The 24,632-nt window shown below is 41.0% G+C and overlaps 1 protein-coding gene and 1 long non-coding RNA gene across 36 annotated transcripts in view; one reads left to right on the top strand and one right to left on the bottom strand.

The window, feature by feature from the left end:
* ADGRL2 (adhesion G protein-coupled receptor L2) overlaps positions 1-24,632 on the top strand; it is a 348,015-nt gene that overhangs the window by 280,135 nt on the left and 43,248 nt on the right. For 19 of the 35 annotated variants that reach the window (XM_083620857.1, XM_083620869.1, XM_083620870.1 and 16 more), the window contains 3 exons: positions 9,998-10,798; positions 22,949-23,245; positions 23,806-23,909. In XM_083620857.1, coding sequence (XP_083476983.1) covers positions 9,998-10,798; positions 22,949-23,245; positions 23,806-23,909 — 1,202 coding nt within the window. Of the gene's footprint in view, positions 1-8,830; positions 8,846-9,997; positions 10,799-22,948; positions 23,246-23,805; positions 23,910-24,632 lie in introns of all 35 variants that reach the window. The other 16 variants (XM_083620855.1, XM_083620859.1, XM_083620848.1 and 13 more) reach the window with 1 other exon arrangement.
* Positions 5,389-18,507, bottom strand: LOC310765652. Its single transcript, XR_014549705.1, has 2 exons — positions 14,042-18,507; positions 5,389-13,997 (listed from the first exon to the last, which is right to left on the bottom strand). It is a non-coding gene; the product is annotated as an uncharacterized lncRNA (long non-coding RNA).

The following is a 24,632-nucleotide window of genomic DNA, read 5'->3' as shown; positions in this document are numbered from 1 at the left end:
CCACTATGGTCTTGCTTCAAATCAGGGGTGGGGTGTATACTATCTGTTTCATTCCCTAATTGGGACAAAAGTCCCTGTCGCAGCACACCCAACCCACCTCTGGGACCCCTGTGCCAGCCAGCTAGCTGTTTATTTCTTTATTTTAAAAAAACCAGCCATACATGAGCTTTCGACATGAATAATGTCATGTTTAGTTTGACCCTCTGTCTTTAAGAAGACTTAAATCCCTCTCCTTGCAGTACTGTGTAACTGGACAGCTTGACGAAACCTGCACCCATCTTCTCTTACAAACGTATACACATAAGCACACACAAACACATGCATGCACATAAATTATTTCAAAATTCTTCACAGACACATCTACACAGAGGAAGAAATAGTGAATATTGGAACATGCACTGAGTATTTAGTTTGTAGATTCCAAATTAATGATCAGCATACTTCAAATACAAGTTCATGACTGTCCAGGTGGAGAACAGCTACATGAGAGTGTTTGGTCTTTTCATGTGAAAGCAGACAAGCAAAAAGAAGTGAGTATACTGTTAAGCCGTTCCAGCTCTGACACGTCATCTCTGCACAGTTTAGAGCCCTCAAAAGATTACGAAAAACATGGTTTATTAGGGGTTTCACAATATTACAATAGGGCAGCACAGTCCCTTAGCTTCCCTCCCCCCTCTGAATTAATGCTCTCTCTTTTTAGCTACAGTATTTTCACCTCTGATATTCAGTTGTTTAGCATTGCACACAGCGCTCAGGTTTGCATGCTCAGATAAGGGTTAGGATAAATGAGTGTCAATGCTTTGCTAGTAGTCCTAGATTAACACCCATTAAGTTGAGGACGTTTCCATCCCTGTGTTCTGCCTCTCACTTCTTCTAGTTGTGGGGGTTAACATGGTGAAGATTTCAAAATGTGTTTTCCAGATCTATTGGAAACTTAGCTTTTCATGCAATGCATGAAAACTTGAGCAGAGTTTTCTCATGGGAGGCTAGTTGCAGGAGGTCTTGCATCCAGTTTTCCACATATGATGTCCTTTCCAACACTGAAGGATTATTCACTTTGCTGCCAAAGTAGAACCATCATTCCTGTCCTTTTGGTAACCCCCACCTGGCAGGTGTGGAGCGAATTGTTGTGTTGGCATCTCCTATCAACAGGGATTTGTCCAGAACTCTGTACTTCCTTTCAGAAGCATTGGATTAATGGGCAGCTATTTATACCTCCAGTAGGAATCTGTGGATGTGATGCCCCTGTGCTTAAGGCATGTTGGTGCCCATTAGGCCCAGAAGAAGATTTTCTGTTGAATGAACCTCAGTCTAATGTCATGGGTTAGCTGGTTGGGTACCAAGTAAGGCTTTCCTCCACGGTGTAGATGTTAGACATGCTTCTACTTCTTTGTCCTGCTTTTGCCTCAACTTTACAGAGTTTTGATCCGGGTTCAGTGTATTACATTCTAATGTGCCTAGCCACTTGCTAAGCCTCCTTGAGAAGGAAAAGCTACATGCTTCTTGCAGGAGATCCAGGGTTTCTGCTGCACTCAGAGCATCTGTGCAATCCCCATTCAGTGTTGTGAAGGGCTCTAAACTGTGCAGAGATGACACACCATAAGGGGCTTTGCACTGGACCTCCACTCTCCTAATGGGCTTGTTTAAATGCAAAGAGATTGAACACCAGAATGGGGCTAATAATAGTGATGCCAATATTATCTACACATTTGTCATGTAAATTTCCTCTTATTTCTGGTGTCATTCAGAATGTTCAGAGCTTTATTTACTTATTTCAATCTCCCCGCTTTTCTGTAACTACCTGCTTTTAAATATCTCTCTTTTGTCTTTTGAAGTTTTGTTTTAAAAATCTGCTTTCTTCTCTCTGTACAAAACCCAGATCCTTCTCTGTGGTCTTCTTCTTTTAAGGTTGACATTCTCTTTGTAATGAGACTGAAGTTTTCTGTATCTACATGAAGTGGTTTGCAGCAGTCCTTATTGAGCTGCAACAAGTGTCTGAATTACTGGAATATCTGAAACCCTAGTGTCACTTTTGCTACAACCCTGTCAGCGCTGCTCCTGAAATTGTCATTGTGCGCCCTGTATACTTGCATCAAAGCACTGAATTGCACTGCTCTGTTCCCCTGTGCTTGAGTTAATGCACTTACATCCATCATGTGTTTCAGGTTCAAGGCCAAGGAGAGGAGAGACCATCCTTGTCTAGCAATACACATCTTCTGCGCTCCTTTTCTGCTAATAGAGCTCTGATACACTGCACTGTCAATTACTTTTATTTTGAGCATGATTAGTGAGCATGAAGGGACTGACTGCACAGTTTCTAGTCTGTAGCCCTCGGTTTTTGTTTTGTTTTTGTTTTTTGGCTAACCCACACTTGACCTTTGGTGGGTGAACATTTTTTTCCTTTAGACTCAACTCCCTCTTCCGCCCATACAGCATTTCATTTTTCCTGTCACTTCCATCTAAGGGATCCATGAGTGATGAGTAGATCTGGGTTTCTCCTTGTTTGTTTCCCTACAGTGCCATCTTAAGCCATGGTATGCAAAACATTTGTGTTAAGAAGGATGCATGTGAACCAGCATCCCAAGAACCAAAGTTGCTTAAGGAACCTAAATTGTGAGGAAAGGTTCCTTGGTTGCATACTTTGAAGCACTGCCCCCCCCAAAAAAGAGCATGGAGATCTCGGGGAGCCATAGCATTCATTTAGTTTCATTACTTGTGATTTATGTCCTGCCATGTAGCCTAGAATGCACAGTGATTGTATATAAAAGCAAGAGAATAATGATTTTTCTCCTTATAAATCCTTGGAGCTCAGTACAGATTATGAATAGTCTCTTGTGATGGGGAAATTAGAGGAGGAAAGTTAAGGAAATGGAATGAAAATTCCAAGATTGGAAGTGACCTAGGCAGAGTGCCAAAGCTTGCTCCTTGTGGTAAATTAATGCTCTCCGTGTTACATTTAGTGTACAACATATAAACAGTATAAACAAACATCAGTATAAAAAACCTCAACTATAATAACAGTGTCAATGAATACAGGGTATAGGGTCCAGAGTTAATGGTCGGGAAAAGCAAAAACAGTATGTATTCAAGGGGCATGTGAAGTATATAGCACAGGGAAGGGCTTTCAGAAGAGAAGGTGCAATGGCAGAAAATGCCTGTTTATGGGCCACTGCCAAAATTTTCTGTATACCTATATGTTTTTAATAGTAACCTAGGGAAGTAGCCTCAAAACAAAGTAAGGGATATATATAGGCATGCCTGTCACACTTACAATAGTGTTTCCTGTGGAAAGCATCTAAGTGTGAAGCGGGCACATGCATTCCCAGATAGTCAATATACCTGCCGTAAGAAGCCACTTGGAAAAATTGCCTTTTGCCATCACACTTTACAACAAGAGGGAGAAACAGGAGATGAGGTTGGGTTCCCACCTGCCATCATCTTTGATTGTCTCCTAATGGGGACTGATGGAGGCTGTCAGACCCAGATTTACCATTTAGCATTTCTCCAGAGGCAGCAGTATAAATGTAGAAAACATACCAGTCACTACAGAGTGTGATCAATCCCAAGACATGTTCAGCAGACCAGCTTCAGGCCAATCTTCCAGATTTACCAGGCTGCAGTTCTCTACTTGGGAGTAGGCCCAGTAGGATTTAGATCTGAGTTGAAATGCATTGGATCACACTCTTGGTCTTTTGGACCTAGTAGCACCAATGCACAACTGCAGTCACCCTTCTTCTTGCTTTTCCTTTACCACTTCTGGCCTTTTCGGTTCTCTGCTACCGTCACTTAACAGGACAGAACACGGCATCTGTCTCGGAGAGTTCACCCATCTGATTAAAAACTATGGTGACTTTTCAAGTGCTTCCATTGTCACAGTGCACAATTCCTGTCACCACTTAAAAATCCAAAACTCCAATTTGGATGATCAAGTAACACCATGCCTACTAGAGACTTGTTCAGGCAAATGTTGACTATGGTAGCTGGCCATTCCAGTGTTCACACATATTGCCATTATTTTTTGGACGTGGCATTCCTTCCTAAAATGATTGAAACAAGTATCAACAAAACTTGTTCTGCAATCTCATTGCAACTCCATCTATTCACTGGAACCTGGAATGGTGCTGTAATTGGATTCTTTGGTAAATGATTAGAGCTATGTATCACACAGGATACGAAACCCTCGCATCATTTGTTGTCTTCTTGCTTCTTTATGGACTGCATTTAGATATGTATTACTGTTGCGAGGATTCTTCTCAATTGATTAAGTGTCTTGGGTTCTAATAGCTCTCTATTTGTTTCGTTTTTTCAAAAATCCCGTCTACTGCCAATGGTTCCTGCTCCCCCCAAAAAACCTTTTCAACAAGAAAGCTGCTGTAGATGAATTGCTACTAAAATGAGAATTCTAAATCAAGCTAAAAATGCATTGCTTTTTCCTTGAATAAGAGTGTTATTGATTAAATTACAGAGGAATTGAGAGAACCCCACTTGACATTTCTCTCAATTATACTGCACAATATATGTTGATACTTCAAATAACCCAAGTCAGTCCTTTTAGGATTAATAAGCACATCAGAAGCACCACTTCCTACATCTGTGCATGATATTTTATTTTAAGCCTTGCTTGGACCCAGGAATTCAGTGGAAAATATTCAAGTGTTCCATTCATTAGCTGCACTGATTGAACTTGCAGTTTTTGTTTACTTTAGCAAACCCATCTGTCCCTGAAAATGCGCAGTTGTACAACTGTGCACTCACAGCCGACATATCACTAATAATTATGTTATCCTTGTCTTTATGCCACTGTTTTACTACTATTCATCCTAAGCAGGTGCAATCTTCCTCTTATTGGTGGATTATGATGTGACACAATGCAACATGATTGTTTCATGTACCAGTCATGTCTTTGGCAGGAAAATGTTTCGTGGATAATGCCGTTGTTAAAAAGTATATTTATTATAAAATATTGCGTACATTAGCTTGCAATTGAGACATAAAGAATGGCATGGCCAGCATTTTCTCCAAGGTGTATGCTTTTCCTCCTTAGAAAAATAATGCACTTTTTATAGCTAGCCGTTATTGGACAAAAGTTAGCTTATACATTCTCATCCCAATGCCGAGTCCTTCATTTACTCTGATAAATGTGCAAGCTTTCCAATTCATTTCAATGGAGAAAGCTGCTACGTAAATGCAATCCTATGTGCACAGAAATCAGCTCCATTTATTGCACTGCCTGACCAGAACAGATTGCTGTACTGGAATATCTATCTACAAGTATTTAATATATTCCTGCCTTGGAATTGAGTAAGTTGCATTAGCTAACCAACCCCCCACTCCACGTTTTTCTTTTATTGGGATGACGGGGCAAAGATTTGATAGAAATTATGAATATTTGGTAAGATTCGCTTTGTAAACTAGGCTTCTCACTTTTATTCTTTTAATTGCTTACTGTGCTTTGTTTCTTCCTTCTAGAGTTATGTACTTATTTCTCTTAAGCAGATGTTTCACGTCAAGATTGAAAAGTCATTGCATTTCTCAAGATTAATATCCAGCAGTACAAAAGCACCCCCCCCCAAAAAAAAAGATAACACAAATGAGCCACCTCCCCTTATAAGAAAGAAGGGCAGGGCACAATCGAATGGTGGGAATAGGAAATATAATATACATATAACACTTTGTTATGAAGCCTCAGGAGACGTTCCGTACTTAAGACAACCTGGTTTTTCAGCACACCTCTGTTCTAAAGCCTGAAACCTCTGTTTTGCACAGGTTCAAGTTGTTTTGTGTGACTTCTGAACAAAGTATCTATTTTTAAAGTTTATCAACTGATTAAATTTCAGAGAGATTTAAAAAAAATAAATAAATAAGATACGCTCCCTCACTTTATTTATTTATTTATTTGCTAGCCATGGTGAATTATGGTGGCTTTTCTCCCTCCCCTCTCCCCTCTCTACTCCCCTTCAAAGAGATTCTTTCTTTTTCTTCTTGCTTTCCCATTGCTTTTGGTGCTTTAGCGAATGTCAAGCATTTCAAGAATATTTGCAGGGGTCCCCCTTTTGCTGGTTTGATGAAAATTCATTTGGTATTTCTAAAGCTATGAAATCTCAGAAGTTTCCATGTCGTTCAGTGGAAAGGGGCACAAGTTATATAGTGCATGCCATATAATGCTTGCTAAACCTCATTGTCTAAAAGTGACATACACAGCAAACTAGAAGCCATGCTGTTTCAGGATGGAGAGGTGGATGGGGGTGGGATGGGGAGAGAGACGGAGGGACCGACGGACGAACGAGGAAGCTTCCCATCCAATACTGTCCCCCTTCAACCAGGGTGCAACAGAGACTTAGATCTTAAGTATCCCCATTCCATTTGTGGAAGGAACTGTAGTCCATAAGATGTTCCCAGCACATCAGAGGTGGAACAGTACTTTTTTGCCCATGTGCCCTTGTTCCTGCAGCCCCATGCGCCACACCTCATTCTGCAGTGCAGCAGATTTTCAACGGGCAAAGGTGGTGCAGGTTAAAGGGGAAATCAGTTCAGGATAATACTGTGAATGGAACTCAACCCTTTGGGACTCTCCCGTTAGCAGAAGCTTAGTTGGCATAAAACTGCTTATTTTCTGCTCCTCCAATCAGCTTTCCTGTTCTGTCAGGGAGATGGGAGAAAGCCTTCCCTTGAATGAAAGGGGAAAGCGACTTACTCTCTCCTGCGGTGTGAGCTGGCTGCATAACTCTGAGCAAAGAAGGATATATTTCCACTCTCTGCCAGGTTGAGTCTTCTCATCCTACATGAAGAGGGGAACCTCTTCTCTGAAGGTGTGGAACCAGCTATTTGACTCAGGAGAGAGAGGATGAAAAAAGTACTTTCTCATTTAGCTAGGGAAATTGCATACCGTAACCTCCCTGAAGGTTGCTTCCTTTAATTTGGCAACAGCCATTTCAAAAAGAGGCAGCCTGCAGATTCTGGAAAAGTGATCTTGCCTCCCGCATGGTGAAGTGGAGGAGGATCAGCCTGCTCGTGGAAGTTTATGTGAGCAGGGGAGAAATCAGTAGTGCCGTAGAAATAAGTAACAGAAGGTGTCATAGCTCAGTGGTGGAGCAGATCTGAGTGAAAGAGTGAATCTGTATCTGTGAAGGGAAGGTGATGGCTGTGTTTGAACCTCACTTCCAACTTCAGTGTTCCTTACCTGCAAAACAAAAATGTCTTGCAGGATGTCTTCTAAACGCTTGTCTGCTCTGCATGCACTCTGTTCTTCTTTGTGCTTGAGACACAGTTCGATATTGACCTGCTGAGGTCTGATATAATGTGTGAATGGGCTTGCATGTGGCAAGGGACCTGCTGCTGCTGCTGCACTTCTTACAACCAAGCAGGAAAGCACAGGAAAGGAGTCCTAAACTGAGCCTCTTTACAGATGTCCATTGTACAAAATTTCACACATACACACAAAAATCATCTAATTTAGTTGCTTTCTTTACTTTCCTTTTTAAAAGGAACCTCTAAAAACTAGAAATGGTTGGTTTAGCAGAAGAGTAAAAGCTGACAAATAACTCTTGGTCTGCAAAAGCATGGAAAACGTGAGAGTTTCGCTTTAATTTCTGCACCATGTAAGCAAAATGAGAGGTATGGTACAGCCTACAATAGCGGACTGTATTGAATTCACACCCCTGTTCAAAGGCTTTGGGTCCAATAGGATGTGTCCACTAGAGGAGGAGGAGTGTAGCGATTTTTGACAATTTCTCTCTCTAGCAGCAGCCCTGAAAATATTTTTGGGATGATCCCCTAGAACAGGGGGCTGCAGGGGCAAAATCAACAAAACACCCCCCTCCTTGGTTAGCAAATACCATAAGACAAGGAGGACTGATTTGATTTCACCCAGTTGGGATTGCTTACAGGTTCTGCAGCAAGACTGAAGATGAAGGGTGTGTACAGAGAGATAAGACTAGGGGCAGTCTTGTAAGGATTTGGGCATTAAAGTATAGATAGCTCAGTTGGTAGAGCATGAGACCCTTAATCTCAAGGCCATCAGTTCAAGCCCCACATTGGGCAAAACTATTCCAACTCTACGATTCCATGATAATGTTCAAACTTTGCTGGTTTTACATTTGGTTCAATATGAGCAGAACTCTAAACCTTTCAAGAGCAAATATTTTATGAGCACTACCTCCCACATCTGTGTTGCCGCCAACTTGCAGAGGAAGAGAGAGAATTAAGCCTGAATGTTAAGGTGAACTGTGTGTGCAATTTGTAAGCAATCTATGAGATTGTACATCTTTACTGCTTACATGGTGAGAAAGTTAACGCATCAACCTTAACTTGTGATTTCTATGATTTTTAGAGCACGGGTGACTTGTTGAAGCCTTCACTCTTCTTAAACCAAAGGGTTTTTCTTATTTAAAAAATGTATATATAGTGACATACATAATACATCTATATGTGCATATCATATTAATAGGGTTTTTTTTTAAAAAAAAGATAAAGTTGACAGGATTTTGCTTGGGGCTTTGCAAAGGGAAGGATAGGTATATCATGCATTAGTCAAGTCTTTCATTATTTATTCAGGTTGACTAAGTGAAACTACATACGAGCATTTTCAGGACTGCCTCTTTAACCTACTAAAATGATTGATCCATGTTCACTTATGTAACTTTAGAATCTTTCTCCTGCTAGGTTTTCCTGTTGTCTGTTTCTCTCTATCCAATGTAGTGCACTTCTTATTCTCCCTGTGTTTAACATCTTGTGAACTAATTTAATCTTCGCCTAATAGTCAATTTGTGTTAATCTTCTTCTTTTTTCCCTTGCACTTTTTTTTTCATTTTTCTTCCGATGCTTGAAATAGAAGTGGAGCAAAAAGGTAAATAACGTATATAGTCCCAACCCCCCCCACCCCCAGCTCCTTGTTATGTGCCTTATGGATGTTAACCTCCTCCACCCCTTCCCTTCCCTACAACACTCTGGTAACTATGGTGGTCAGCAGGATCTCATAAGCACCCCTCATAAAGAAGTCGACTTTGCAGTAAACTGGCTGGGCTGCTGAACTGACTCGGCTACTTAAAGCAGGTGGCGGGATTTAGTGTCTGGTGTACCTACTCCGGGACAGACGCTCCCTTTTGCTTTCTTCCTCCCTTTCTTTCTCTTTCCCTGTCTTTCTCTCACCCTTGACTAAATCTTGTTAATGAACCCTCATCTTGCTTGGCTTCCAGAACCCACTCCATAGCATGCCATAATTACAGGGGTCCCTGGTCTGTTTCATCCATCGCTTTGGTTGTCCTTTATTTTTTTGTTGCTCCTAATGAAGATCTGTGTATATATTTTACACACACACGGGTTACACACAGACAAAGAAACCCCAAAACTAAAAGCGCATATATATCTATATAGACACATTCAAACCTCAGCTCTCGAACGCCTCCATTTTGGAATGTTTCGGCTCCCGAACATCCGACTTGGATTCCAGTCTGCAAAAAGCCTAGCTGTCAGCCAATCAGAGGCCTTGGAATTTCAAATGTTTCGGAAGTTGAATGTCCTTCCAAAATGGATTGCGTTCAACTTCCAAGGTTCCACCGTATCTATAGATATAATATCAAGGCCTGTTGTTTTCAACCTCACAGTTTATTAAAGTTTCTACAAGTTTTATGAGTTTAAATCCATTGAAGTGTACACCAGTTGAAAGGTCTGGAGAATAAATCCTGTCTTCATCATAAATGCAAGCGTAGTTATCTGCTTCCAGATGCATAGATGCGCCATAGATGCGACCTTGGGTGATATTAGCGAAAACACTTCACATACTGGTTACTATGGTAACTTTAAGAAGCATGGATGACAAAGGGTAATACATGCATTAATTACATATGAGCTACAAAGTATTGTTGCCAGTTAATTGGATCTTTTCTTCTTTATTGTCACTTGTGATTTTTTTACCTTGACTTTAATTGGTAGCATGCACATTTTATTTTATTGTTTTAAAAAAATAAATCTTGTCTTGCTTCTTCTCTGCGACTGCTAGTTTTTGTTTGCCCTGGGACATTGAAAGCCGTTGTGGATTCCCCAAATTTATATGAAGCGGAACAAAAGGCAGGTGCCTGGTGCAAGGACCCTCTTCAAGCTGCGGATAAAATATACTTCATGCCGTGGACTCCATACCGTACTGATACTTTGATAGAATATGCTTCTTTAGAGGACTTCCAAAATGGACGCCAGCAGACGACATACAAGCTTCCCAACCGAGTGGATGGTACTGGATTTGTGGTATACGATGGTGCTGTCTTTTTTAACAAGGAAAGAACTAGGAACATTGTAAAGTTCGATTTGAGGACTAGAATTAAGAGTGGAGAGGCAATTATAAATTATGCCAACTACCACGACACTTCCCCTTACAGGTGGGGAGGGAAGACTGACATTGATTTGGCAGTTGACGAAAATGGCTTGTGGGTCATTTACGCCACGGAACAAAACAATGGGATGATAGTTATTAGCCAACTGAATCCTTATACCTTGCGTTTCGAGGCAACGTGGGAAACTACGTATGACAAACGGGCAGCATCTAACGCCTTTATGATATGTGGGGTTCTCTACGTTGTGCGGTCCGTATACCAAGACAATGAAAGTGAAACTGGCAAGAACTCAATTGATTACATTTACAACACTCGGTTATTCAGAGGAGAATATGTAGATATCCCTTTCCCCAACATGTACCATTATATTGCTGCTGTGGATTACAATCCAAGAGACAATCAACTGTATGTGTGGAACAACAACTTCATCCTGCGATATTCTCTAGAGTTTGGTCCCCCTGACCCCGCTCAAGGTAAGCATTCTTTATTATCTCTATTTCTTTAAATACTAAGTTATTCTAATAGAGTGCTTGCTAATAAAACTAGCCTTCAGTATTTTGGCAATTAAAGTACCTGTTTTGTAATGAAATGAAACACAAAAATGGATTTAAAATTGTACCTGTGCCATCTTGTTCCATAGCAACACACCCAATGGTAAGTTTCAGCTCCACATTACTAGGTTCAAGACAATCTATCCATTTGGAATAAGAAGCATGTTAGCATTGGTGTTTTTATCTGATTTTAGTCCTGAGTACAATATTTTTAAAAACTTTAAAACTATTTTCTGCCTGTGGCTGGGAAAGATGTGGTTTGAAGAACCTGATGCAGTTAGGTGCAGTAGTTCTCAGCATGGATGCTGCAAAGGTTTGCATTTTCCAAGTCTGCAGTTTGAGCCTGAAAAGAGGATTAGCCTCTATCTTTGTAACATGCTATAACATCCCATAATTTCCCACTGGTGGAGCAAATGCAAGTCAGTGTATTCAATTTGAGAATAGCTATGGCTACTTAAAAGACTGCATCGTTATGTAAGCTGCCAACGAGTAGTCATTTGGGAACTTGTATCACTGAGGAAATGTCTCCAGTATGCAGAACCGCGGGTGTACATACAAATATTAAATGCAGAGGATGTAGCTTTTGAAGACTGTTTTGGCAGTGGAATTAGGAAAAGATCCACACGCACACCCTTGTAAGCTCACTAAAAACAATTTGCATTCCTGGAATGTTATTTTGGTTGTAGTCTCCAACAAAGCTGCTTTTAGTTACCTATTTTTTCACATGTTATTACTGGATATCTCTCTTCAGCTGTTACAAACTTTTACAGTGGTACCTCAGGTTACATACGCTTCAGGTTACAGACTCCGCTAACCCAGAAATAGTGCTTCAGATTAAGAACTTTGCTTCAGGATGAGAACAGAAATCGTGCTCCAGCGGCGCAGCAGCAGCAGGAGGCCCCATTAGCTAAAGTGGTGCTTCAGGTTAAGAACAGTTTCAGGTTAAGTACGGACCTCCGGAATAAATTAAGTACTTAACCCGAGGTACCACTGTATTACTTTCATTGTGGGAGACTGAAGGCTGATTGCACGGTAGGAATACAGAAATATTCTATGTAGAAGTATTTTATAGGAATGCAGAAGTACTGTATGTGATAATACTATATGGTCTCTATGTGGTTGTAATGTAGAAGCACTATGTAAATGTGCTATGTTGCCACATAACAAACATGTCACAGGACCATATAATCATACGGTAGGAATGCAGACATGCTCTATAAATGCCAGAAGCTGATTGTTACTAACATTAATATGATTTAAATGCTTGTTTGAAGCATTTAATTCATATTAATGTTAGTAAGAATATACCTAATGAATTCCATTGGTGTGTAGTCCTGTGACTGTTGGAAGGATGTTCTGTGGGCCATGGGATATCTCAGTTATCATTCTTCAGTTGGAGAGACAGAACTCCCAATGCTGTAGACAAAAATCTGATGTCAGATTTCCTGCTCCCAACTAAAGGTTCTAGCACCCTGGCCCAAACATCAGATATGATAAAAAAGAGCTGGGCCAGAGACATGCCAAGAGAGAACTAAGAAACAGCTGGTACCTGAAGGATCCCAAACCCTTCTGGCCCCTTGATGCACTCCCAAACTAGGAAGAAATTTAGACACACTTTCTAAGGGTGTCTAAATCTCTCTCATTTCTGTCCCATTGTTTCAGTGGGAAGAGGAAAGCATTAACATTTTTTAAAAAATGAAATAAAATAAATAAAACACAGGAAATGGACAGAGGAATGCAATACCATTCCTACACTCCCTGATGACTCAAATCATGCAGTGTTTGGGATATGGTGGTTGAACCTTTGGTTTTTTGCTCCCTCCCCACATTAGGAATGCATCATTAGAAATTCTTGTTAAAAAAAAAGTTTAAGCCTATGAGAACATTCATGCATATTTTTTTTAACAGTGGGGGGAATGGCTCCATTTTTGTCATATTTTAATAGTTAGCTTGTTGATGTGTACAGTGGTACCTCAGGTTATATACACTTCAGGTTACATATGCTTCAGGTTACAGACTCCACTAACCCAGAAATAGTGCTTCAGGTTAAGAACTTTGCTTCAGGATGAGAACAGAAATCGTGCTCCGGCGGCACAGCAGCAGCAGGAGGCCCCATTAGCTAAAGTGGTGCTTCAGGTTAGGAACAGTTTCAGGTTAAGAACAGACCTCCGGAGCGAATTAAGTACTTAACCCGAGGTACCACCGTATATCCAGTGCCTTTGTAAAGTTAAAGGATTTTAATACTTTAATATGTGATTTTGAGATTACGGCGAGAATTTTTCTAATTCATTTTAGATGAATTAATTGGATTTAAAAGGTACGGATTGTGAGGATGTGAGCTTTAGATTTCATCTCAAATTTTGCCCTCCATCTTCCATGAGCAAAACTGAACTGTCAGTCATTAAGGAAAAGAAAATCAACTAAAACACTTCTGCGATCATCATTTATGCGGTCAGAGTTTATACAGGCTGCTTAGAGCGATGGGATATTTGAAAATGAGGGCATGAAGGTAGTATTTCTGGGCCTTTCTGCTTTGGGGAAAGGAAGTTGCCCTAACATGAAGTGCTTAATGATGTCATGGGGTCAGTGCCTCTGCAGCAGAAGTCATGGCCTCTTCTGTTGGAATGCCTAATTTGGGGCCATTACGGAAAACTCAGCAATCTTTGCCACTTCACTTGTGATGGGAGCAGTAATGATATGTTGACCTACTCAATGAGCCCTCTGTCTTTCATCTCTCTGCCTTGTCAGCGCCTGACTGCATCATAGCTTCCTACCCCAAAAAGGGTTCAAACACTGTAGACTGTCTCGCCTTTTGAGTGAAACAAGTCCTTTGTCACATCCATCTGACTTGCCCTCCTGAGCTTAGATGTTATTTTCACTCCCAAGGCCGAATGGCATTCTTGACCCCAAACATGTGCGTTTTCCTGAGATAGAACAAGAGGTATTCCTTGTGTTCGCCATATTTCAGGGGCTGTGGCGTTGCCAGAACTTCCCCTCACCTTAGCCCTCTTATGGGTTCTAAAAGATGAGACAAACCTTCATAGATACCAAAGTTTCCCTGCTGCCCAAGTTCCACTTTCCACGAGCTGAAAGGTAGCAGGAATGACAACAGCAGATGAGGCTAACACTTTGTCCCCACTGATCTCCCTCCCGTGTTTATTGAACTCTTAAATGTCATGCATGTCTGAAGAGGCTCCTTGATTTTTCCATTTCTGCAGTGCTGAAACTGTACTATAACACGATTTTGCAATCCCCTCCCAGCATGCAATATCCATCAGTCTTCATGCATACCTTCATGGAATATAAAATGCTGTTTCCAAACCAGTCCTTTTAGGGGCTAAGGTATTTCTGTTAGGTATGGCACAATGGCATGCTTCTGCATTGCATCATTTTGAGGATCTTATTGTCTGATTTTACAGCAGCTGACTGTGGGACTGGTTTGTTCTCTCTTGCATTTTGCTTCAGCTTGCTTTGTGATGACAAGGAGACAATGTGGCCACAGTCTAGCAAGGTCCTCTGTGTGTATTTACTGCGCCCACACACCAGACGCGGTTTTATTTGCTGGGTTTTCAGCACACCTTTTCAACACGTGCCAATGTGTTAGATACATGAGACGATCCAGTTGCAAACTTCATTAGCGTTCTTTCCCAGCTTCCCCCTTCCCCTTAAATCAACCTATATCTATATAGCTGGTGAATAAACTATCACCAGGATAGTTTGCAGTGAACTCTGGACCCACACTGAGTAAGGTTTGCTCCCTCCCTCTGAACTTGCCTAGTTTAGATGAATCAAGTTTTGGGGCAGATGGAGAGGCGATGATTTTACAGGAACGAAAGTTCAATCTCCCTTGCATCTGAAGAACTAGCTAAATAGTTCTTTGGATCTCATCCTGTACATTTCTCAAATATGACTGAAAGTTTTCTTCTGAATTTACTGATAGCTGCTGACCTACTTGCCAACATTTTCAGATTTGCGAAAAGTATACTTGTAGCGTATTCCTATCCACAGCTTCTCAGAGATAAGTTCCACTCAGTTCAATTAGAGCTTCTTCCCTTGAAACATGTATTAAAGTTTGCTTCCAAAGTCCTTATCCTATCATCACCTAATTTTTTGTCTGTTTTGTTCTACTGATTTGCAACTGATATCCTGCTAAATCCACTGAATTATCATTTATTTATTTCATAAAATTTATGTACCACTTTATTGTAGAAAAAAAACAACAACCAGTAAAGCAGTTTACAAAAAGATAAAACAATAAAATTATCACTAAAAAATGATAACCATAATTTAAAACATGCATAAAGTTAAAACCACAATAGAATAGACTAAAACAAATCAAAACTCACACAAACTTTTTAAACATCTGGGTAGAATTGCCTATTGATATCAGGCAGCTGCTTTCATTGAATTCTTCTTGGTTCCTGCCTGATATCAATAAACGATCAAGTTCTTATCAATATGGTATGGGTATTAAGTAGCACCTGTAAAAGTGCCAGTGGGCACATATGGGGTAAGGCAAATTCAAAAGTGATGAAAGGATTTCCACCCTGTGTGTTCCATAATTATTTATTTAGCTGTGATCTGGCACTTCCAGGGGGGTACATAGCTAGAAAGTGCAGCCAGAATGGTGGTGGGAAGCTGAATGGGTTGGCTGATCAGCTGCAATATTCTTGAGACATATCTGTAAGGGCTGTTCTAGCTATGCTTACTGTTTCCATGTGAGAAACATTTCTGGCCCTCCTTAAATAGGAATGCTGTTGCGTGAAAGTGCTCCTTGCCAACACTCTTCATACCAGAATGCAGATGGGAACTTTATAATCCAAAAAAGAGTTATTCTGTCTGTCTTCTAATCTACAGCGCAGGCTGGATGCAGCTATGACATTTGGTGTGCTAGACACCATTGCAAAACTACAGCTCCCGGCCACTTGCAGGGGAAATGATGCTTTCTGGGAGCATCTCTACAGCGAGTGTGGGCCCATTTTCAATTTATTGAATTGTTAGATATGTTAAAATAAAGAAGTCCTGGATTCTCCTCACTTTCCAAGAATGTTTCCCGCCTGCAAGCCTTTCTCCTTTTCTACAATTCCAAGTCTGCTTGGATGACTGTGGTGTCACCTTTAGGGAAAGAAGTGTGGACTTCGCCACTCCACTCCACTCAGCCTTTGAATGGTGAATAAATGCTGAACTGGTGCCGTTTCTCATTCCAAGCAAATATGCAGAGCTTTTAGGAAACGATTTTACAAAAAGGGCACCCCCCCCCAAATTACTTGAAAAGAAAGATGCAGATCGTTTTTCAGACAAAGCAGATGTGTCTCAGTATTGATTTTAATAGCCACATGGGTGGCACTGGAACAGCTGCATCTAGAGTAGTGGATGAAATTATATGCTCTTGTGATTCTAACCTCATAACTGGACCTCAGAAAGGAGCCATCGTGATCCCTTTTAGTGATGTTAAGCTGTAGGGCACAAGTGTAGCTTAAAATGAGATAGAAGCTGTCAAAAGTAAGAGGATCTGTGAGAGTATTAATTGCACTATTGTTGGTACAGATTTCTGTCGTCAGGAATGTCTTAATTAAGCACATGGTGTCACTGAATGTCTAAGATCTTAGTAATAAGGAAAAGCTTCCTAGATTCTTCTCACAACACCCCAAGATCTGAATCAGTAGTGGCTTCTTGACACTTTTTTTTTTTGCAAGTGCTTGTGACACTTTTGACAAACGTTAATTGAGAAAGCATCAAAAGCCTGGCTGCATTATAATCAGAATAAAATTACCGAGGTTTCACACGATGTCAGGAGAGAAGATAGACAGGTCTGGAAAGGTTTTTCCAGAAGCTAGGCTGAAAAAACAGCTCAGCAGAATTGTGCACAGGCAGCACTCACTCAGACTAGGGGCAAGAAAAAACCCTGTGAGGCTCAAGATGTTTTTGGTTTGAGATAGAAAATAACCAGAAAACTATGATTTGCACTCAGCTAGAAAGAGGGAACAGCTATGAACAATTATGGTAAAATACCCAGGTTTGTATTAATTATTACTATCTAGAGCAGAGGTTCTTAAGACTGCATTCCACAAGCTCTGCTCAAGTGCTCCACAGAAAGATTGTGGAACAGAGAAGAGTACTTGGCTCTGCATTTGATTTAGGGTTCCCCCCCCCTGATGATGGAAGTCAAAGTTGTTTTGACCAGGCACTGCTGGATTTAATGAACAATCTAACGAGGACCTGGTTCCAGGCCCTTGATTTTCGTAATATCACACTGTTTTTGATTATCATGCCAAATAAAAATATGTGCCTCCTTCGATTTCATCCAGAAGTTAAATATGCAAGTTTTCTGAATTAGTGTCACCCTACTGCTTTACATACATTGAGCTGGACTTAGACTAAGGTAGCTTGGCCTAGGTCCTATTGAAAGTGTGCTAAGTTAGTCTTAAGTTATTTTCAGTGGGGTTGAAGTACAGCTACAATCCCAACTCCACTTACCCAGGAGTAAGCACCATTGCATTCACTAGGACTTAATTCTGAGTGGACATGGCCAGGACTGCAGTGTTGGTGTGGATCCATCCCATAGTTCCAACTGGTCACATTTTGTCAGCAGTGCCTGTGTGGTTTTCATTGGATGAATTTGGTTGATTGTGTGTTGTTTTCTATTGGTTATAGTTTGACACCTGTTTGGAAGGGGAATTGATGCTGGCTTCCATGCAGTATTTGATGTAAATAGAAATTTGTAGCTATTAAGGAATGAAAAACAAAATTGTATTCATATTTATGCAAGCCTGACCCCCCACTGGTTGCACCGCTGCACGTAAGCGGACAAATAACAGACTCCACATCCATCCACGTTGCTCACAAAAACAGGAATATCCATTATATTAGAAAGGAAAGACAACGGTTATTAAAATGCTAGTTATGTATGTACTTTGATTTATAGGAAAGCAGCAGCAGTGGCGGAAAAAAGGTTATTAAGTAGTCTGCCAAGACCCCAAGCAATTTTTAAGTGACCCAGGAAAAAAAAAGTTTGTGAACCATTCTAGAATATACACAAAATATACGAAACTAATGAGTTCCACATACAACACATGCGATCATAAATTCTTACGGACATTTTAGGCTCTTATGTTGGCATCCATTGTCCTAAAAATAAAAAATAAATAAATCCACACTGAAAGATTTGTGCTTCAGTTTTCTGTGAAATATGTTTCCCTCAAAAAGTATATGGAGATGATGGGATGATTAGAGCTTTTGACCACTGTAGGAGTGAAGGAAGATTTATGTTAGGCTTTTATTTTGTCAGAGCCCTTGTCCCTACTCTGAAAGAACTGGAAACTCCATCTCTTTTAAAAGAAAGAAACATTCTTTTCAAGTTCTTTGAAAAGACAGCCTGGTGCCTCTCTCCTTGTTTGCATTTTGTGGTTAAATTCAATTTACATTCAAGAATATATGTTTTTGATAAGTTCTAGCCTAAAGACAGAAGAGGTTTAAATCGCTTTTTTAAAAAAAAGAAAGAAAGAAAGCATAAGCCTTTAGGAAATAAGTGTCAAAGGGAAAATTTTAAACCTGAAAAGTGTCAGATCCAGTTGTTTCCAGAAGGCCTGACATGGAAAGGAGTGAATACCTGTCACAGTTTGTAAATTCCTCCAGGCAGGGACCTGTCTCTTCTTTGTTTGTAAAAGTGGCAGGCACACCTGTGGAGATGATGGAATAAAAAACCCTAAGTGATGAATTGTGTTGCTCCACTAGCCAATGTTGCTTTGAATTTCGCTGTAGCCAGCGGCACTCTAATACCCCAATGAACAGGCGGGCTTGCCAACGCTACCTTTTTTTGGAAGGAGATTACCCTGCCACTTTTGAATTTTGAATGTACCCTTTGATGGTTGGCCTTTTTTGTTTTGTTTTCTTTTCCTTTTCCTTTTGTTTTTCCTCTCCAGTTTTCCTGGAAACCGTTATTTACAATTACGACAAGCTTTTCAAGAGCAGAGATGGATCAAATCAGAGACCTGTCGCTGCAAATTATGATAAGCAGAGCTTAATTTCACATGGGGAAACCCAGGTTTCTGTCTCCAAATTCTGCAAACTTAAATTTATATATATATTATTCAAGGGAGAGAGCCCTCGAAGTGCCTGCTTTTCCAGCTGTTTCATATGTTTACACACATAAAGTGGACCTGTATAGCCACCATGTTGAGAGCAGCATGCACACTCCCAAATAATGGCCTAAATTCCCATGTCTACCTAGAACTTCAAGAACTGTACTGAGGGATTGTGCTTTAAGTACTTGGTGGTCCTGGTATCATGTTCTGGCTGCCTTTAGACAGTCTGGCAAAAATGCAACTTTAGGAGGCAGTTTAACAAGGATATAGCCTTCACATTCATCCTTGCTGTTCATCCCCAGTGTTTGGAGAAGCGCACTCTGTACATATCTGCACGATTCTTCCCCTAGATCAGTGTTTCCCAAACTTGCATCTCCGTTGATAAACTACAACTCCCATCACCCCTAGCTAACAGGACCAGTGGTGAGAGATGATGGGAACTGTAGTCCAAAAGCAGCTGGAGACCAAAGTTTGGGGAACCCTGCCCTAGATTATAGCATCTGACAGAAGTGGCTTCACGAACTAAGGGAGCAGTCTCAGCTGCCTCAAGAGTGGAGTTTAACTGGATTCTAACAACTCTCAGGCAGCAGTGAATATCCTCTTCTTGAGCAAGCTGTTCAAGTGAGTAGATGCCCAGGCTATCTTGGATAAAACTGATTGTCTGGATCTATTTCCATGCCCAGTTTTGGCACAAAAGCTGCCCTGGTCACACTGATGGGTAGCATGCACTTATAGATGCTGGTAATCCATCCTTCTGGATCTCTCAATAGCTTTGTGTACTATTGACCATGGTAATCTTCTAGACTGCCTGGACTACAGTGTTTTGGTGGCTCCTTCCCCGGACGGGCCAGTTCCAGAGGGTGGTACAGAGAGAAACCATTCTTCACAGCTTTGGCATTAATACTACAGAATGCTGCTGGGTTCTATTTTCTCCCTTTTTAAAAACACGTTCTTGAAATTGTTGAATGAAGTCATTTGGAGCTGAGTGCAATCAGAAGCTGTTTATGTCTACCTCTATCTTACTTTTACACCAGGAACTGCTGCTACGTTAGGGCTTGAGATCAGTAGTGGACTAGGGAAGAGCTCAATTCTGATAAGGTGTACTTTTCAGGAAAGTGGTGTTCAACTTGTTCTGAACCAAACTGTGCTCTTCCAAAAGGGCCAGGTTTATAGTTCATGGTATGTATGCTCATACATACAACCCTGTCAGCTGAGACCCAGGCAGTATCAACAAAGGCTGGTACACCCATTGTGAAATCCCTTCTTGGACAAAGATAGCTTAGCCACCACAGTCAGAAAGTCCTGCTTCTCTCTACGCGTGACTATTTCAACAATTGTATTTGGGGCTGCAAGAAAACATAGACTAAAATACAAAGTCAAGGATGCTCATTTGTACCTGTCATTGGGAACACATTGTGCCATTATTTAGAGAGTTCCACTGCTACCAGATCATTTCCAACTCCAACAGAAAGCGTAAGCACTTACAAAACCTCTGCAGTTTGGGACTGGGATAACGGATAGAATGATTATTTTATGTCAACCAGCTTATGTAGTATGATAATATTCAATAGCTGATTTCCAGATATTTTGCCCATCCAAAGTAAAGTGGCTGGTGAGAATGAGGGGAACCTTCTCTGGGAGTGTGTGTGTTTGTGTATTTATGGAGCCTTGGTTCAGTGGAAGAGCACATGCTTTTATATGCAAAAGGTCTTGGGTCTCAGGACTGGAAAAGACTGCTGTCTGAAACCCAACAGGCTGCCAAAGAATGCAGGCATAACTACATTGAACAATGATCTGAATCTATAAGGCAGCTTCCTATGTTACACTTGCAGCCTAGTCTGATATCCTTTGGGATTTTCAGCATTTGAGGGATTTAAAAAGAATGACTTTTCTTCTGCTGTTTTATTGATGGTTGGCGTTTTCTAGCATTTATTGCCCTGTTGTTATTATTTTGCTGGTTTTATTCCATAAACCACCATGTAGATTATATACTAAAGGGTGGTACATACATTTAGAAAATAAATATGATGCAACAGGTTAATATACCCGATTCCCCTGGAACAGCAAAACACGGTCACTCCTGCCATGTTAAAATGAGTAATATGACTGAGTGAGCTCATACATAAGGCCACTTGCCAAACACAGAGGCTCTCCCCCCCCCCCCATTCAGTCCATTTAAAGTGCAGTTGATGATTCTATGCCTTATTAATTATTGTATATAGAAAGTCTAGTTGTGATAATTATTAGTCCTGAGTGGAACAGTGTAATCTTCGGCATATACTAGGTTATTTACTCTTGGGAATCTTATGTACAATGGGAATGTTTTGTATGTGGGAAAAAACCCCTATGTATTTTAATTTGAATGTTGCCAGCTTGATAGAACTACCAATTACAGAACCCAAACCAGAAGTTTCTTGTTCAAATCCAGTTTTCTTGACATCAATGATTAAGCTGTCTGTGTACTTGCCATTGGCTTGAATTAGTTCTTTCTTCACACCTGCTCTATCAAAATAGGGAAAGGGGAATGTTTAAAGGCTGAGATGTTGAAACACTAAAACAACACATGCATGCGAGGCTTTTTTCTGTTTGGGTCTAATCAGGCATGCTGGAAATCTCTCAAGCAAAAATGACTGCCGGGTGGGAAGATGTTACAGTAATTATCTTGCTGTAAGTTGCAGAGTGGATGACATGAAGTTAGGGTGGTTTTGTGTGTGTAAACGGCCTGGTTATTTACAACCTACTTTTTCGTTTTGGAATCTGTTCATTTGTTGCTTCCTTGTTTGTTTTGCTTTTCAAATATAGAACTTAGTTTTATAGTGTAGATTCTGCCATGTTTTCTTTGTTTAAAAGTATTCATACACATTTTATCATACAATAAATCAGTATTAATGCCTCTAGGGCAGGCTTCCTCAAACTCGGCCCTCCAGATGTTTTGAGACTACAATTCCCATCATCCCTGACCACTGGTCCTGCTAGCTAGGGATCATGGGAGTTGTAGGCCAAAAACATCTGGAGGGCCGAGTTTGAGGAAGCCTGCTCTAGGGAGTCAAAGTCTTTAGAAATATAACTATTTGGTAGATGTGTGTGTGTGTGTTAAAGAGAGAGAGAGAGAGAGAGAGAGAGAGAGAGAGAGAGAGAGAGAGAGAGATGAGAGATGAGAATATGTGCTGCCAGCAGTATACTGAGATTGCATTCCTGTTCACACTTACTCTATATTGAACTCAATGAGACTTCTTAGTATAAATACTTAGGATCCTTGGTGTTCCAGCCATGGAAAAGCTCCTTCCGTTTGCAGAGGGAATGGGTATCCAGGAAATGGTTCCTGCTGAATGAAGAAGGCAGGTAGATCATTGTCACTGATTAAGAACACAGGAACACAAGTAGAGCCCTGCTAGATCATGCTATCCAACATCCTGTTCTGATAGTGACCAGTCAGATACCTATGGGAAACCCACAAGCAGAACTTGAGTGTAATAGTGTTCTCCCCACTTGCGATTCTCAGTAACTATGATTCCGAGGTTTACCACCCCTAGCAATGGAAGTAGAACATAGCCATCGTGATTCCTTCCCACTCATTCCCCACGTTGTTCCAGAGAGTCCCCCTGAGAAGCATTTAGCAGGGAGCAATGGGGGCTGCAGGCGTAAGGTGGGATTGGTGAAAAAGTCACACTGTATCTGTCAAATTATTCTAAATTGTGTATTCCACTATCTTGCCAGAAATGGCTCTTTTGGTAGCTAGGTGGTATATCTTGGTGGTATGAAGATGATGATGATGATGTTACTACTGCTACTACCATCGTTGCTGCTGCTCACATATAATTTTTATCATCCAGTCATTTCCCCAGAAAACCTGGTGATTCATTCCCTTTCTCTCATATATTGAATCTCTGAGACTTTAATTTTATAAGGGAAATACTTACAGGTGTAAATGTTTTCACAACCACTTCTCTGGGCACTTCTCTGTGTAACACTGCTTTTCTCTCCCCAGTGCCTACCACAGCCGAGACCATAACTCCTTCCACAGAGCTGTACAAGACAACTGTGTCAACTACAAGCACCACGCCACAGAAAATTCCAATTAGCACAACATTACCTGGGGGGAAGGGGGATGAAAGCAAAGGCCCCAAGCCACCGCCAGCAGTATCAACGACCAAAATTCCTCCTGTTACAAGCTTTTTCCCTTTGCCAGAGAGGTTCTGTGAACTTGAGGTGAAAAGGGATATAACTTGGCCTCAGACTCCAAGAGGAAACATGGTGGAACGCCCCTGTCCCAAAGGAACTCGTGGTAAGACCTTAAAACTGGATTTTCAGCTTAAATAAACATTCCGGTGTCTATATCTTGAACCCTCTTTTCCTTAGTCTCGGACTATCTTTCTTATGATCTTGGCTGCTTGCAAGGAAATGGCACCTTCAGGTTTTAAGCTGTAGAGGGCATTGGAGCCTAGGTACAGAATTACATTCCAGCCCCTTCTCAAGGATTCCAGATCATAGGTCTTTGCAACAGACAGGACTTCAGCCACACTTGCTTTCTGCTGTATTTCTCATTATGAACTCCACTTTGGATGGTTTCCAGAAAATGCTAGAGCTTTTTCTTTTTCTCTCTGTTTATTCAGTATAAAGTCTGATATTTTGTCCTGGCTTTGTTAGCATTGCTTTTAATTGGCATCATTGCCTTTTGTTACCTCATTTTCCTACAGGCTTCCTTAGTCTCTTTTAAAGCGACTTAAGTACTGAAACCCTAATCCAGTACTTCCCAGGTGCCTACGAAAAATTGAAAATATGTACACATGCACGTACAGCTTGAACACTCTTACCTCCATGTCATTTTTCTCATCTTTTATATAGGAACAGCTTCATACCTCTGCATGGTTTCCACTGGAAAATGGAACCCGAATGGTCCTGATCTTAGCAACTGTACTTCACACTGGGTAAACCAGCTGGCTCAGAAGGTGGGTTGGAAAATATTTTTGATATGATACCATGCCCATGATTACCAGCACAGATGCTTATGACAAACACTGGGAACGTTGCACGAGACTAAATCAAGTGCCCTGCCATCCCAGGGCTTTAATAGGGATGTCATGATATTGCCCACTTCAAGGGTTGGGGCATGATATTGCCCACTTCAAGGGTTGGGGCAAACACACTTGTGCTGCTGCTTCCGGCTTACTCTGCCTCAAGGCAAACAATGTTGGTTTCAGCCAGGTGAAAGTTAAAGCAGAGGATGTGGCAGTTATAGGGCTCTCCTAGCTTTCAACAGAGCATCTTCTTCCAAGAGCTACAGTTCCCACATCCTTCACAGGAAATGGTGCTGAACATCATATTTGCACCAAGGAAAAGGCTGTCTCCTCTGCTTTGATCTTTGCCTAGCTGGAGCTAAGGGATTTTTCAGCAAAGGGACACAAGCATGGAGACATTAACGGAACAGCCATTCGTTGAGCACCTGCTCTGTACTTTAATTTGGTTTAATAAAGGGTGCTCTATAAGTAAAATGAGGGTAATTTTTAAAACACTGTGTTACTAGCAGGAAATCCCTATGAAAGTTAATATGCATAAGAGAGGGACAGGATGGACTGTTTCTGTCCTTAGCTATCAGCTCTTGTATCCCATTCTTGTTTCCTAAATATGTGAGCTGTACTGTACTGACACCGCTCTTCGTTCTGCCTGCCACA

This window comes from Podarcis filfolensis (assembly GCF_964270895.1).
Source record: "Podarcis filfolensis genome assembly, chromosome: 6".
Taxonomy (NCBI): Eukaryota; Metazoa; Chordata; class Lepidosauria; order Squamata; family Lacertidae; genus Podarcis; species Podarcis filfolensis.
This window is presented reverse-complemented; position numbering and strand designations above follow the sequence as displayed.